Here is a 16,982-nt window from a genome sequence, read left to right as displayed (position 1 = left end):
TCTTTTTTTTTCCTCCAACAAATTAAGCCTATGACTTAGAACTCATTTCTCAGCTATTATGAATTCAGTAAGTGTATGATGTGCTTTGCTGAAAACTCAGTATGACTGTGATCTGAACATTACCAGCTCTCGGGGTAGGAAAGTTCCTTCTTGGCGGGCTATGACCAGCGATGCAGTCTCTCCCTGCTTAGTGCTCCTCAGCATGGCCACAAGCTCTTCCTGAGTTCGTCCAGTGACATCTCTGCCATTGACCTAATGCAGACAAGCATATAAGCAGCCAAGTTACAACACTGCCAGCCTGTCCGCCCTAGACGGTTTTTGAAAGCATGCAGCAAATGGGCTCTCATGATCAAGGAAATTCTGGGAAGCTGAAAACTGAGTATGCGAGTCCAAACCAATCATGTTTATGATACTAGCAATATGCCAGCCATCATTACTATGGCACTGGACAGTCTCAGACATTCAGTAATTGGCATCGGCAGTTTTTCCCTAAGACATCACATTCTTAGAGAAGACAAATCAAACTGACAGATACCAGAGAATCATTCCTCAAGTAGGGAGTAAGCTGATTTCAAATGCTTAACTGGTACTGTTCTCCACTGAATATAAACAGGAGAAATGGATTTTTATCACATGGTCAATTCTTGCAGACATGAGTTTTTGTTATAATTCTACAGTGTTCTCTATGTTAGAAAGTTATGGTAACTAGGTTACCATACATTATTGGAGATTCTAATTTGGGGCTACATTAATCATTTGAACCATTTTCTTTCATGATCTAGAACTATAACAAAGCTCTGGTGTTGCTTCCATGCCATGGGCAAGTTAAACCGAACCAGTTTCCATGAAGATGATTTCTTGAAAGGTAAATTGACAATATATGTAGACAAGAAGATAATACTATTAAACAAAAATAAATGGAAAAAAGAAAGCCTCTTCCTTTGAGTATCCCAAATACTTCTCCATATGCATAGACTGAACTAACACCGACTGGCCCATTCTTAGAGAAGTTTAAAGAAACTATTACAAGCACTTGAGTGCAACTTTGCAATTCTTAGCTCTAACTGAATATATGCTGAACTGATGGATATGACTCAAATCCCCCAGGAACTCTAAGAGGTGGAAGTAAGAAAGAGGAGGTAGGAAAAACTTTTCAGTATTTGACTCCATATCACTGCCCTTATTGAGGACTTACAAAGTTAGCTATTGATTAACCAGTTTTCTAATTCAAGTCCTTATCTTGTCTACAAGTACACTTTTCAATATAATTAATTTAAAATTTAATAAATTTCATTTACTTAAACACAAAGAAATATTTTATTGAAGATATTCATTCTAATTCTTACCTCCAAAATTCTGTCCCCTGATTGCAGGCGGCCATCTTTTATCGCTGCTCCCTTTGGTAAAATGTTTTTTACAAAAATGGGACCTGGACCATGTATGGAGGAATCTCTGGTAACCACAGTGAAACCAAGTCCTTCAGGCCCTAATGTATAAGACCAAGAAAATGCATGATCACCTTCAGCTGGAGAAATATTATATTCAGTCTTATAAGTTAAACCAACCTAATTTAGACTAACATAGAAAAAGTGAAATACTGACATTCTATCAAATATCTTAAATATGTTTGAGTTTCTAGTTTTAAATACAGATTACAGTTCTTGACAGGCCATGATTATATTACCATGAATTTAGGGCCAGGGTAGATGTGTAACACTTGCTTTTATTAAGGTCTTACAAGAAATGCCACATGTTATCCATACACCTGGGGGACTGACTTCTTAATAAACCGTAACCTGACTTCACACTTTCCTGAGAAGCAAGAGGCCATCTGACATGTTGGCTTTCAATCAACTAGCCAGCCCATGGCTCTCTCCCCACCTGCATCTCCATTTCTGTGTACTTCATCACATCGCCACATCACTGGTTCCTGCTACTCCTGTTCTGTTCTCTTACACAGCCAATCTCTTTTGAGTTTTGTTTTTTTACTCTGTGTGAATGCTTAGATTTTTTACTCTGTGACATGCTTAGATTTTTCTTTACCCTAAAGAATCCTTACTTCAGTCCTACTGCTTCTTCACTCTTCCACTACCAATGACCTATCTGTGACCATATCAGTCATTTTTCCTATCCTGATCTTTCCCCTTCTCTAGCTTTGACACTTCTCACCAACCATTTTCTTGAAATTAACTCCCCTCTTGGTTTTCATATACTCATTACTTGGTTTTCTTTATACTTTCTATTTTTCTACATCTCTGATCACAACACGTCTGTCACTCTTTCTCTTACCTACTGATGTCCTGTGTAAACACAGATGTTCCCCAAGGATCTGGAACAACTTGTCCTCTAGACTCTGCCTTGCCTGGCTCCTGTCTCCAAACACCATCTCTCTACAGATGACACTGACATCTATTTGTTTGGCTCTAATCTCTCTGGTGTCAGTTTCCAGGCTATCACCAGCACTTTAAACTTCACTGCAAACTTCCTTCTCCATCCCAGATCCTGGCCTTTTACACTTAAAATTCTAATTTCTTGTAATGGCATCCCCATCGTGCAAGCCACCTTGGCTGAAAACCAACAATAACTGTAATTCCTTTCTCTTTCCATCTACACCCACTCAGTGATTTAGGCATAAATATTACACTGGGCACCCTTTACTGATCCCTTGTTATCTGTTCTCTCCTTTAGTATATCTTTTTGCTGTCAGATTAATCTTCTTAAAACACAGCTCTGGGATGTAATATCCTTTATTTTTGCATCCAAAGCTTTCTGATGGATTTTTAAGGTCACGTTCCATGTCTAACTTTTCTATCCTCAAAGCACTCAACCCCATGCCTTATACATAGCTGCATAATTTGTATGAAAAGTACAAGTGATGCATTTACATAAAAAAGCCTAATTGTGTATCCTAGTCAATACATTTTCTTCCCAGTATAAAATTCTTATAGGAGGACAAAATTTTGACTAGAGGATCTTTCAGAATAATCTCTATATCCTGATTAAATGCATATGTTACATGCTTTAAATATATGTTAATATGTATTCAAAAACTACCTTGGGATCATTATATTTTCTATTAATTCCAACAGGAATCCATAAAATATTGGTTTCTTTTGAATGAAGTCCTAAAAATCCCAGTGGATTGCAGAAGGTTCAGTGGGTGAAGGGACTATGAGAAGGAGTCACAAAATAAAAGTACAGAAATACATAAATGTGTATGTGTGCATGTATAATACTGTATAAATATGTATGAACACACACGATCTAGTCATTGATCTGGGCTTGAAACGGATAAAAAACTTTTAAAAAGATGAAAAAATAAAACGTTATATATGCTTTTGAAATTAAAAATATTTGAAACATTATTTGCATTGTTGAATTTGTGAAATCACTAATTACCCCGTATTTGCTGAGGAATAATTTTTGCTGGTATAAAACTATCTTAGAGAACCAGAAACAAAAATACGGGCTTTTCAGACTTGGACTAAAGGATGATTCAAAAATCACTGAGTGAGTGAGTGAAAGTTGCTGAGTTGTGTCTGACTCTTTGTGACCCTACCGGAGTAGGTAGCCTTTCCCTTCTCCAGGGAATCTTCCCAACCCAGGGATCGAACCCAGGTCTCCTGCATTGCAGGAGGATTCTTTACCAGCTGAGCCACCAGGGAAGCCCAAGAATAGTGGAGTGGGTAGCCTATCCCTTCTCTAGCGGATCTTCCTGACCCAGGAATTGAACAGGGGACTCCTGCACTGCAGGTGAATTCTTGACCAACTGAGCTATCAGGGAAGCCTAATCTCACTCAAAACAGAGACGACTGAATTTCAGTGCCTATTTAGTCTAAGTTGTGATACAGTATCACTCTCCTCCTATCAAGTTTATAATGGTTTTATTTCCCAGCATGTCTTTATCACTTTCTTGTTTCAAATAATCTATACTCTCCAGAAAAAAAAAAAAAATAAAGAAATACTACAATTTCAAGAAATTTAAGTTACTGCAGTATACACTTCAATTTATTCTTTGATTCAATTAAATGAAAGAATTAACAAAATTAGCCTTAATGTATTTCTCTTAACCAATTTTACATGTTACAATAATAGAATGCTATTAAGCATAATTTAATAATTACCTTTCTTTAGGTCAATCTTAATTTTCTTTGCATTCTTCTTGCTGCCAAACCCCATGAGTGGGGAGAGTGAGGGAGAGGATGGTTTTCTACCTAGTCTTGGTACTCGGGGGCTCCTGCTCTGTTGCAGAGAAGTTGATGCATCTTCTTCAGGACTGCTTGTTCCTGTGAGATTTATTGTCTTTATTCCTGATTTTCCATGGACAGGAGGCGGCTCCTTTGTTCTCAACACGTGATCATTGTTGCCAAAAATGCTTAGAGGTCCAATGACTGCTTTTTCATACTGTTCCCGGTTCTGAGGTGGAAGCACGTGGAGGAGTACACTTGGAGATTTCATTGCCTGACGGAAGAGGTCCTGAGCCCTTGAAAGACAGTGAATGTATAGTGATCCTATGTCCCAGCATGCTGTCTAAAGCACCCAGAGTCACAGCTATGGGAGCAGCCCAGGAGCATACGCAAAGGAGGCGCTCTCACTGTTACTACCAATATGACTTTGCTAACTAAGTGCTAGTTACCACGCATGCCCTGCTTATGAGGCGCCACTGCACTGGGCTATATGTGCATTAGCAACCTGCATGATGCTCTCTTTCAGTTTTTTTTTAAACAACGATGTTAGGTAGGTATGCTGCTGCTGCTGCTGCTAAGTCCTGTCAGTCGTGTCCGACTCTGTGTGACCCCATAGACGGCAGCCCACCAGGCTCCCCTGTCCCTGGGATTCTCCAGGCAAGAACACTAGAGTGGGTTGCCATTTCCTTCTCCAGTCAGGTAGGTATACTTAGGTCTTATTTTGCAAAATGAAGAAACTAAGGCTCAGAGAGATTAACTGGTCTAACGACCCACAGCTTTTAAGCATTTCTAAATCTGAAATTCTATCCAGAAGTGTTTACTGAACTCAACATAAAAGAAATCTCTAATTTTAAATGGAAAGAAAAAAATCTTTGATAGTGGTTATCAGATTATCATTTGGTTTCCTTTTAGGACTTTATTCTGTAGGACAGGTCTTTTCTAATGTGGGTTGTGTTCAAGAAGCTCAATTTTGACACAGACAGTTCTCCATGGTGACATTTAGTAGGTATGTTGATTGTGCCAAATATCACAGTGGACTGTCAACGCAAAATGCATACTTTCTGTTATTTATTTCACTAAAGAGTACCTGCATTTTTTACTTTTTTTGTTTTAGTACTTTGTGCTTTTCTTCAAATTTCCTACTACTTTTTCTTTCCTTCTTCCTATGCCTCCTTATACCTTATGACCAGGTAAAACAACAATCTTTCCCAGCTTTCTTATCAATGAGATGAAGGGCAATAGGGAATCTGGCTCAGTTGGGAGGCAGGAACTTTTTTGTTCCATTTCTCTTTCTTATTTCTTGAAACTCAGAAGTGATGGAGGGAACTCAAGCAATTACCTTGTGACCATGAGATAGCTTAAAGATAGTAGCCACATAAGAAGGATGGCCAAGCAGAAAGATGGAAGATGCCTAATTCACTGATGATGGTGAGCCCTCCAAACTAAGTCTAGACTTCCACCTCCACACTTACTTGTCCTTAAAAAAGGTAAATTTTGTTTAAGATACCTTTAGTTCAGGTCTTTGTTACTAGCAGCCACACCAAATAAAAATTAATCACAATTCCAACTGCTATCTAAGCTCCTCCTCACCTTATTAATGAAGAGCTTACATTGCTAGTGGAGAAGGGAGAAGACTTCATACAGACAGCCCAACTCCTCCAGTAGATTTTTGACTAGGATTCAATTCCTAGTCCATATCGAAATTTTATAAGCCTTGATTTCCACCTCAGTAATACAGGGAGTAATGTCTGCCTTGCATTACTATTAAGTCTTGGTAAAAAGCACAGTGACATATAAAAATAATATCATTATTGATAAGAATTATAATTTTGCCTATTATTCATTATTTTAAGAAACAGTCTCTAGAGGCTTCATTTTTTCCTACACTGAAGCAGCTAGTGCCCACTGCCACTCCGTCCACAACTACTCACCCTTTCTACCCAACATAATATTGGCAACTAATGGTCACCGAGAAGGCAGAGTTGTTTTTGTTTGAAACAGTAGAGTTCAATGATTATTACTAAAGGGTATTAGTAATTAGTCCCTTATTCCATTGCAATGCCAATATACATTTTAAAAAGCATATGTACACTGCTGCATAGTCTAATTCTTAGGTATAAAGACCTATTCCTATAACATTTCACATGCAGAGAAATAATTTCTTGAGGGAGAGTATTTTACATTTTTTTTCCATTTGTTTCTATTATTCGGTGAGTCCTCATAAACATCTCTCACAGATATTTAGTTTAAGGAAGACTGCTGACACCAAGGAAGTTAATTAATAAGCCGAACTAACAGTCTGTGAAAAGAGTCATTAAATACCAGTCTAACTGACCCGTATCCCAAGAAAAACAAGCCAGTCTATCGATGTCACAGAAAAGACAGCTAGGCAGAAGGCTTGCTTCGTTCTATACTTTGTCTTTCTCCGGGCTGTCAGGGACTTGTGCAGGCCACTCCTGAGTATGCTCAAACACAGGATGCATTTGAAAATGGATGTTCTGGAGTCAAAGGGAACTAACCAGAAATTATACCTACAGTTTTGATCATAATGAGTACAGTAATGATTATAATAAGCATTTTAGGAAGCAATAAAGTAAAAAAAAAGAAAAAAAATGCTTACTGAGCAAAGGTTTTGTCTACGAGGTCCACGTTGTTGATTTTTACAATACATTCATTTTCGTGAAACAGTCCCTCCCGTTTGGACCTGCTGTTTTCTTCAATGCCACGAATGAAGAGTCCTAGAATCCTGAATGCAACATTTAGATCGAAGAGAATGACTGAATAATAATATGCAAGTTGTTTCTCCACTTGCAGCTGTTCAGAAGTGAGTACTAACTCCTCCTTATGAAAGAAATTATGCTTTACATCCAGGCAACTGTTTGCTATTTAAATCTTTAGTAAAACACAAAACAAAATCAGAAAAACACACCTACCCTCACAACTCACTAAAAGAAGAAACTACCCCCCTAAGACAAATATACATAAACACCAACCCAGAGCACGTTGATCAACAGATCCATTCCTCATGCTTTTACTAAACTTAGAAAAGGCTAGTGTCGCTTAGTAGAGTTGAGGACACACGGGATTCGTGGTTTAGAGAGGGCATCACAGAAGGGCTGACTGTAATAAGTAAGTTTGAGTTGGTGTCGAGGGAGCACTTGACATTTGATAACAGGAGAGGATTAGGTTTCACAATAGTCTTTTTGCAATCTTCCTACCTCTTTTAATTATATGCATTTTGAGAAGAAAACATTTAGCACAGACCACATTACTCAATTTAGAAAAAAGTTTGGTCCCATATGTTCGAGTCACTGAATTAAGTGTGTATTGAGTGTTCTCTACTCACTTTGGATGGAGGGATATGAAACAGGGCTATAGGACCAGGACGACAGCTCAGTACTGGCTTGGAGTACAGGGAAAATTAAAAAAAAAAAAAAAAAAAAATCTGGAGTTATCAATAGGCCGAGTCTTCATAGAAGAATTTGGGAGGAAAGTAGGATATAAACTGGATCAGGAGAATGAATGGGATTTGGATCAGAGGAGACAGAGAACACATGGAGATGGGGTGACCGGGTGTGTCTGTGTAAGTGAAGCAGGATGGGAGCTCATGCTGGATGGGGAGGCCAGTGCCACGTGGAGGGGCCTTGAATGCTAGCTGATGGACTTATCTGATGAGGCTGGAGTAGTCCACACTTCTGAGACAGTGGCCAGATGAAAGCAGGAGTTTGGATAGAGTTGTCTAAAATTTCAACCAAGAAGAATCTGCATTCAGAGAGGATATCCCATGCCTATTGGTGCCTCACAGCTGTGACTTAAAATAGGAGGAAGGAAAAGGGAGTTGGAGAAAAAGAACAGGAGAAAAGAAAACTACAGCAATAACAAGAAAGAATTTTGTGTGTATATGTGTGTACCTGGATGCACCTATTACATACTGGTAGTATTTGAACTGATTTTGATATTTGGCAAAACTAATACAATTATGTAAAGTTTAAAAATAAAATAAAATAAAAATCCCTGTATTAAAAAAAAAAAAAGAAAACTAAAAGAAACCAAACTTGTGTATATTTTAGCCATTTCTCATGTGAGGGCTTTCCCTGTTCCTTGTGGCATGTAAGGGTCCCAGGTTTCTCAGGACAAGACAGATAACATCTTCCATGAGGAGTCTGCTAGATATAGCAAACCCCCAGCCTCTTCTTCCCTCATCCTCTTGTTTACCTAGTCATACTCTTCCATACAGGTGTCTTACGTGCTATTACGTATTCCCTTTGCATTAAGTCAAATCTAAATAAAACATGAGCACAGTTTATGCGTGAATAGTCAGGTCCGCCATGGAAAAAGAGGAGTCTTTAATGAAAATGGAGGAGGAAACCATCTTCCTGTTTGGAGTTGCCACAGGGTGGGGCCTCTGCCTTCAGGAATTCAGTTCATCTGATGAGCCTGAATCATCTCAAGAAGGCCAGAGGAGAGGCAAATGTAGGGCTGTTTAGATTTCTACTGCAAAACAGTTAAATGAACACTGTGGGCTGATACATGAGAGAGCAAATAGTCACGCCATCTCCTACTGAGGGGAAGGCTCTGGGTCACAAGCCAAGCGTGTACTGGCGCTTCATTTCCGAATTCTAGTAGGTTAGTGAGCTAGTCATATTCTGTGTGGAGGAGAATAGGGGACATCACTACTATGTGATAAAGAATATGAGATTTAAATGAATATTTGTAAGGTACTAATCCCACCTTAATCTCACAACATAATATTAAGAATTGAACTATTTGATATGTCAAAAAAAAAAAAAGGGGGGGGGGGAGAAAGAAATAGAACAAAATAGTGTTTCTCTCCTAAATTAAACAACTCTCTAATAGTTCACATTCTGGATTTTTGTTATGGTGGATTCACAATAACACGATCCATTAGGAGGCTCACATGTGGTTATAAACTAGTTTATGTAAGCGATATTTTTTTAACAAGCATTCAAGTCTTCCTTTAATTTAATTCAGTACATCATCAGTCATGTAATGTTGCTCCCTAGGATTTAATTTCACATTTTGGGAGATGAATTAATTCTTTCAGGCCACTGGGTTGCAATTTAGCTGGCATATTACAGCTGGAGTATGCTATGTGAACCTCACTCATCTAAATAACCTAACTTCCCATGAAAAATTTATTGACAGAATAAGCCCAACTGTAAAACCCATGTGTCAGAGGTAATTTTGGTAAAATGTAAAACTGGCTGATTTTATTAGTTTGGTCCCTGGCAACGAACCACTCCTGCCTTCTTTCTTCGATGGAAGGGGTGGATCCCCTCCAGTTTGATTTCATCCAGAGCAGTATGAAAAGGCACAGAGGACAGGCCCTCTTTTTCCTCTTTGTCCCTGATGGGTGGGCTGTGGGGCGCAATCTCCTTTGGGACCAAGGCCCTTTGAGACTTCAAAATGAACACTGCGGAAGAGTTACAGGCTGAAATGAACAAACTAATTTGCATTAAGGACCACTGATAAGGAGGTTGAAGGCCACAGCCCAGCAGAATGAGAGGTGTAACAATTGCTTCTTGTGCTTCTAATGATCATGTAGGCACAAACCCGCCCACTGCTTGCCTCCTCCTTTCTCCCCACAGTATCACACCGCCTTGGTCGCTTACCAGCTGAGACTTTTTACCTGAGCATATCTTCTTCTCACATTTTAAGTCCCTCTTCATCCATTCCTTCCTTCTTCTGTTTCATATTTAGCTCTTTTTACTGTGAAGCAGGTATACTATGCTATCTTTATTTACTGACAATTAGATTTCATGCTTTAAATTCTAAAATAAAACTATATATATATATTTCTTTTTTTAATGAAATCAAGTTGCTTTTTACTTGCAGGGACTCTAGGTGTTTTTTCTTTTACATTTTTTTGTTTTTATTGCGCAAGCCAATTTTTCTCCATTTAAGCAGCATTCTGTATCCCAATGAATCCAACGAGGCCTTGTCTAGTATAACAGTCAGTGTGTTATACTCAGGGTGTTCTAACTTTGATTAGGGATCTTATTCTAAAACAGGTGTGGCTCTATTTTTGTAAAAGAAAAAAAATAAAAAAGAAATTAAAGGCAAAGCCAATTACAGTAGTCTTAGTAAATAATTAAATGTAAATTCTAATTTAAAATAATGACATAAACCAATAAATGGAAGGAAATTAAGAACTAAGTTACCACTATGACCTTAACTCCCCCCACCCTCTGTGCTCACACAGGGTGACCATATGGCATGATGAAGTCAGACACTTGTCTGACACGCTCTATATGCAGTTGCTTCTAGACACATGGGTTGAGTTAAGTGTGCTGTTTCAGCCTGTACTCATTACTTCTTAACTTTTATTGGCTCATGTCTCCACTTCCATATTATTTTTTTATGTTTTTTAATTAAATTTCCTTTCTGTAATACTAGTGGATAGCAAAAATATATATATATATACGTATATATATATATATATACGTATATATATATATATATATATACGTATATATATACAATCATTTCACAAAGTTACTGAAAAGTTGACCATGAACTTATAAAAGTTCATTTCTGCACCAGGCTGTTCTGTTTTAGACAAAACAGTAATAATCCTAATAATATACACATTCATAGATTGTATGTTTTACAAGGAGTATTAATATTTTTAATGCCATTTAATCCCCACAATCTTGATGTGAAGTAAGTATTCACAAGAGGCAAGTTTAGGGGACTTGCCCAAGGTTATTCAAAAGAGAACACTGAGATCCAAATCCAATTGTTTCAAGTCCAAGTCCAATATTCTTCTTCCTGTTCTACAAGGCTTATGCTAGAAATCAGGACCAGGAAGGAGCAGGGAGCAAATCAATACACTGTAGTGAGTTTTCCTTATTTGAAGTGAGAGAAGGTGATTTCTAGTCTAGAGGGTCAACTTGTTTTCCGAACGACTGAAATTGAAGTAGGGTGACTGTCATGTTATATATTTCTTCATGGTTTGAAAATTGGGATGATCTTGTGTTCTATTCCGGCCTCATTAAGCTAAAGGGCCTAGTAATTTAGCCACGCTGGTATTTCACAAAGCTCTATCAGTACACTTCTGCCAAAAGCCATTAGAATTTCTTGTGACAACTGGGTAAATACTTGCTCTGTCTATCAAAAACAACCTCAGCTTGTCCTGTGCCATAACCCATAACATTTATAAACACGCTTATTAACACATACAGGAAATGAGATAATAAGAGCCACTAGTTTTTCAGTTCATTTCTTTTTAGGGGACATTCATTCCAGCAAGAGCTTGGCATCAGATGTTATTTGCTAAAAAAGGTGATGACTTTGCAATTACAGGTAGCAGATGGCTACCTGCTGAAAATGATGCCAACCAAAATATCATGACTAAATCTGCTCATGCCACTATATGGCAGACCAAATTGAATAAATATTCAGAACCAGTAAATTAGTACATATAACCTTTGGGGAAAGTTTTGTTCTAGAAAGAACAATGGAGTGAGGACAAGTCAGGAGATTTTGGATTTTGTATGACCTTGAGGAAAATCAACTGACTTTTCTGGTCTTCGAACACTTAAACTAAAATCAGGTGCTTTGTCTTTTTAATGATACATTTAAGAAAATAAATTTAACAAAATAATTTAAATAATGTCAAACAGGGAGAAACTGATTTTCTTCAAGTTTTTGACAGCCTTTGTCAGTGTCAATCTAGTCCTCAAGGTAGCCATCCTCTTGAAAACTAATATAATATCTAATACTAGTTTCATAAGGTCGTTAAAATGGTACTAACGTTAACTCTCAGGCACACATTTTAATTCTCCTCAGTAAAACAAGTTTTACATCCAGTTATCGAGGAGTGAGTGATAGTCATTCAGTCGTGTCTGACTCTGTGACCCCATGGACTGTAGTCTGCCAGGCTCCTCTGTCCATGGAATTCTTCAGGCAAGAATAATGGAGTGGGTTGCTATTTCCTTCTCCATACATCCAGTTAAGTAGACATGAATTTCAAGAAACGGTGACACAATAATATTACCACTTACTAGCATGAATTTATAAATTTGTCTTTAAAATTTCAAAAGGATGTATCAAATTATTTTTGATTGATTACATTATATTTTGGAACAAAATAAACAGAATAAAGGCATTTTGCTACTTAGCTAATCAGAATATATTGAATTTCTGATATATACTTAGAATATTAAAATATTTATTATTAGAAGTTCCATAAACATGAAGAAGATCAAGAAATACCAATTTGGAATTATTATATTTCTTTTAAGTGCATTTTTGAACATTAAAAATTCAGTTGCTGTATTTATCTAACCACATGTTAAAGTCTTTCCACGATTTCTGTTTATATGTGTTACTGATAAGAATACTTTAAGAAAGTACTTCTTACTTAATTGTAAATACAGAAAATATGATTTCTTTTCCATTGTATCCTAGAAGTAAGTGATATTATTTTGTTTCTAACAAATAAGTGGCCAATAGAAGCATGTACTGAGGTGTCCATCTAAATAACAGAGACATACACTTAATCCTCTTCTAAAAAATGTTTGGGAAAATGAGCTCAAGTCAAGTTTTTCATTAGCATGAGCTTCTGATATAAGGAAAACATCTTACCTTCCACTCAGAGATGAAAAGAAAGGCACTACATGTATTCCCAAGGGGCCTCCTTCCCCAGAAATCTCCACCGTTCTTGTCATATCACTGGGACAGAAAAAAAGAAAAAGAGAGTACAAATGAGTCTTTGCCAAAACAAAAACAAAACAACAGATGTGGCATATTAAAAAGAAAACCAAAAAAAACTTTGGATTTTAACAACTACTGTAAATTTAACAGCAGAGATGAAATCAAAGGAGTACATGATTTGCTGGAATGTTCAGAAGATCCAGGAAATAAAATGCTTAAAAGGCTATCTGATTTCTTATTTTTTCTCCTAGAAGAGGAACAAATGGAAATGACTACCTACAAAAATAACTTCCTACTTAACTTAATCTGCATAAATCAACATATTTTAAAACATGTACACAAAAAATGAAATTTCTCCCTATTGAGACACACTTGAAAATTACTGTATAGAGGATAAAATACATGGAATCAAGCATATCTATGCCTAAATATAAAGTATGGCTTTTCCTACAGAACAGAGGGAAAATGAAATAAAATATGTATTTATTAGAAAAAGCACAAAATTACATTTTAAACAACTGTGAAGCCACAGTTGGTAATACATATTGGCATGGTCAAAGCTTTATACATCAAAACTTGAACTAGCCTTTCAATAAGGCATCAGTTGTATTCAATAGAACAATTCCAAATTTTCACCTTCTACTTTTTTTTTTTAGAGGTATAAAAAGAAGTTGCAAAGCCTGGAGAAAATGTATTACAGAAAGAAATAGAAAGCCTGACCTGCCTAACCTACTCCAGATTAAGGAAAGGATGAGCCAGAAACATTAATGGACAGTGTATATGACTGAAATATACAAGGCGTTGTGAGCTTTTGAGTAATAGAAAGTGGAACTAACAAGTGTTTATAAAGATGAAAAATAATAACCGTGAACAATTATTGGCTCCTGTAATCCCAGAGAGAGAAAATAAAATTGCCAGAGGAAAAATGATAAGTTGAAGCAAACATCCCCATTATGGAAATTGTAAGTAGGTCTCTATTGTTTCCTATTTACATGAAAATGACCTGAAACTAGATGTCAAATTAAGAGCTACAGCTGCTACAAATACTTTTCTGCTCCAAATTGAAAACGGGGAAATTTTGGCTCCTTGCTGGAAAGTTGAGAACAGCATTAAGAACGCAAAGTGCCTGATGAATTCACTCTGCATGAAGTACTCCCTAAATTATCAGCAATCTAAAATAAATACATTAAATATATTCTCATCAGTGGATTAGGCTTATTTTTAATGTGTTTTCATTGCAAACCTATTATCATTAAGAACTGCAAAAAAGAGCCTGTTAGCTTCCAACATTTATGGAATATGATGGAATTTCAAAATTGATAATAAATTTCAAATGAGTTTTGCTCAGATATTGCTGATATATTTAAAATTTGTTCAGTCAAGCAGGTTATAACAGAACCCTAGAATAAAAGTTAGGAAAAAAAATAAATCTTACAGTGCTAGTATCATGGAATAAAATATATTCTTCTCTATACTTCCTGTGTGAGTATATGCATATATTTCATATGAAAAATATGCATATGAAATACTATTGAATATATATAAGTATGCATTATAGGTCCTGAATATAAAATGTCTGGTGGGAAGAGAAGGTTCTGTACCTTTCAATGGACCATAAAGAAATAACTTTTATATAATAACAGATTTATAGTACATTTTTAGGTATGTGAGAAACACTAAAACCAAAGCATTCACATTCTAGGGTTACTATAATGTTGCAAAGACTTTTAAAAACAGACTACAACATTGTTTAACCATTGAAACTTTATTATCTTTACCTTTTATAATATATTTTTACAGTTTTGTACCTAGAACATAATACAAATGTTTCTTAATAAGTGCATTAAATATCCACATGCTGATAGATAGCATTCATATGTTTTATACAGAGGGTTTTGGAATATAAATGTTTAGTCTAGACAATAAGATTTCAGCTTAAAAAAATTAGGATGGCTTTATGGATTCTTTTTTTCTAGTTTGCAAGTATTTCTTTATCCCACTCATAACCTCTCCTGTTCAGTTCAGTTCAGTCGCTCAGTCGTGTCCGGCTCTTAAGACCCCATGAATCGCAGCATGCCAGGCCTCCCTGTCCGTCACCAACTCCCAGAGTTCACCCAGACTCACATCCATCGAGTCAGTGATGCCATCCAGCCATCTCATCCTCTGTCGTCCCCTTCTCCTTCTGCCCCCAATCCCTCCCAGCAGCAGAGTCTTTTCCAATGAGTAAGACATAATAAATTCTATGTATCAGACAGATACCTACTCTTTAGTAATCATCAACCTTGCATTTTTACATTCACTTAAAAGCAAATTCTATAATTTGTTAAAGTAATCAATCTTATTTCAAAACACTAAAACTTTTTTGGGGGATGCAGTATTAAGGTTCATTTCAACTTTGTAAGATTCTCTTTTTCAGTATTTCAGAATAAACATTTATGCTCTCTTTATATGTGACAGTCACAATTATTTTGGCTGGCATAATATTTGACACATGTTAAATTACTATCACAAAAATATTACTATCCCCAAAAAAGGAGCATAAAAGACTTTCAATTTTGTTGATTGTAATATGTAGATACTTAGAGAATTAGATCTATTAGTGCTATAGACAACCATTACAAGTTTTACAGACTATGTTTACCAGATCTTTATAAATTGCTATCCATTATTTATTTCAAGATGGTAAGGAAAGCCATATGAAAAAGGAAACATCATAGACAAGTCTATGTTTTAAGTTTATTTTAAAAGGGGAAAAATAAAACCACTCAGTGTTATTTATACTCAGTGGTGTTCTATGGAAATCTCTGTATAAAGACCCTCATGGAAGATAAACAAAGCAAGGAGGGCTAGACACAGTTACCTGAATACACATCTCATAAAATGAGATTTTACTAAGATGTGAAAATATGCTATTAAAGTTATTTGTTAAAGCAGAAAAGAGTTCAAGGACGAGTGAGCAGGGTATATACACATTTACTTATGTTTTGGAGGTGGACTGAAAATAGAAAATGTAGAGAAGGAGGTGAGAAGGCTATTTGAGCAGTGGAAAGAAAAAAGAGATCGGCAGGACTTATGAAAAAGAGACAAAAAATGAACTCTAGGGCAAAGGAAAAAAAATATTTCAGTTACAAAGAGAAAAGTTGGAAACTTTCACGAAACTCAAAATAGCTAACTATAGAACTTTCTAAGATCTACCAACACAAATGCAGATAGTCATCAAGCATTAGGTCGAATAGTGTTAAGCAAGTTACATGTTCTAAGGTCTGACTGACAAAATTGATTTGAATAGTTACTGGAACCAGTGGCTACCTAGTGCTTCCCTGATAGCTCAGTTGGTAAAGAATCCGCGTGCAATGCAGGAGATCTGGGTTCGATCCCTGGGTTGGGAAGATCCCCTGGAGAAGGGAAAGGCTACCCACTCCAGTATTCTGGCCTGGAGAATTACATGGACAGTCCATGGGGCTGCAAAGAGTCAGACCTGACTGAGCGACTTTCACTTTCATGAGTGAAAGTACAGAATCAGTGGCTTAAAATGAGCCTGTTGTGAATGGCTATGGCAAGAATTAGATGGAAAGTGCTTCACTTGGTTCCTTACAGAAGAAAGGCATGAAGCCTGAGAAACAAAATACAACAGGGGCTGCAGATGAATGGCTGCAAGTCTAACTTCTCCACAGAAGACAAATGCACAGTGTCTTTAATATTAGTCAATCCAGTGATCGGCCACTAGTTTAAAGTAAGGAAGAGACAGAACTGAGGGCAGGAAGAGGGAGATGCTTTGTTTTGGGAGGAAATATTAACTTATGAAATTACAGACAAAGTGCATCCTTTTGGTGGCTTTGAGGCAGGTGTCTGAGTAAATCATTTAAAGTAAGTACCAAAGTATGTTTCCTCATTTGAACAATGAGGGAATTAAGATAAGTTCCTAATAGAGTTGTTGGCATTAAAGAAACAAAGAGAGAACATTATACAAATACATTATACACATAAAGAATTCTCCCCTACAATTTAATCTCTAGGCTTCCTGCTGCAGTCACCTGCCCACCCCAGCTTCCTGACCCCTCCCTTAGTTTCACATTTCTTCTCATCCTCCCTCCATTCAAGAGTCTTTAATGGAGT

At 36.7% G+C, this 16,982-nt stretch overlaps 1 protein-coding gene across 1 annotated transcript in view; it reads right to left on the bottom strand.

The window, feature by feature from the left end:
• PARD3B (par-3 family cell polarity regulator beta) overlaps nt 1–16,982 on the bottom strand; it is a 1,152,531-nt gene that overhangs the window by 509,234 nt on the left and 626,315 nt on the right. Inside the window, exons 6-10 of the mRNA XM_027565061.1 lie at nt 12,798–12,884; nt 6,808–6,933; nt 4,125–4,483; nt 1,347–1,486; nt 124–252 (exon numbers count right to left, since the gene is read on the bottom strand). Of these exons, the coding sequence (XP_027420862.1) occupies nt 124–252; nt 1,347–1,486; nt 4,125–4,483; nt 6,808–6,933; nt 12,798–12,884 (841 nt within the window). The remainder of the gene's footprint in view (nt 1–123; nt 253–1,346; nt 1,487–4,124; nt 4,484–6,807; nt 6,934–12,797; nt 12,885–16,982) is intronic.

The sequence above is a fragment of the Bos indicus x Bos taurus genome, chromosome 2 (assembly GCF_003369695.1).
Source record: "Bos indicus x Bos taurus breed Angus x Brahman F1 hybrid chromosome 2, Bos_hybrid_MaternalHap_v2.0, whole genome shotgun sequence".
Lineage (NCBI taxonomy): Eukaryota > Metazoa > Chordata > Mammalia > Artiodactyla > Bovidae > Bos > Bos indicus x Bos taurus.
The sequence above is the reverse complement of the archived record's forward strand: the minus strand, read 5'-3'. Positions and strand labels throughout refer to the sequence as shown.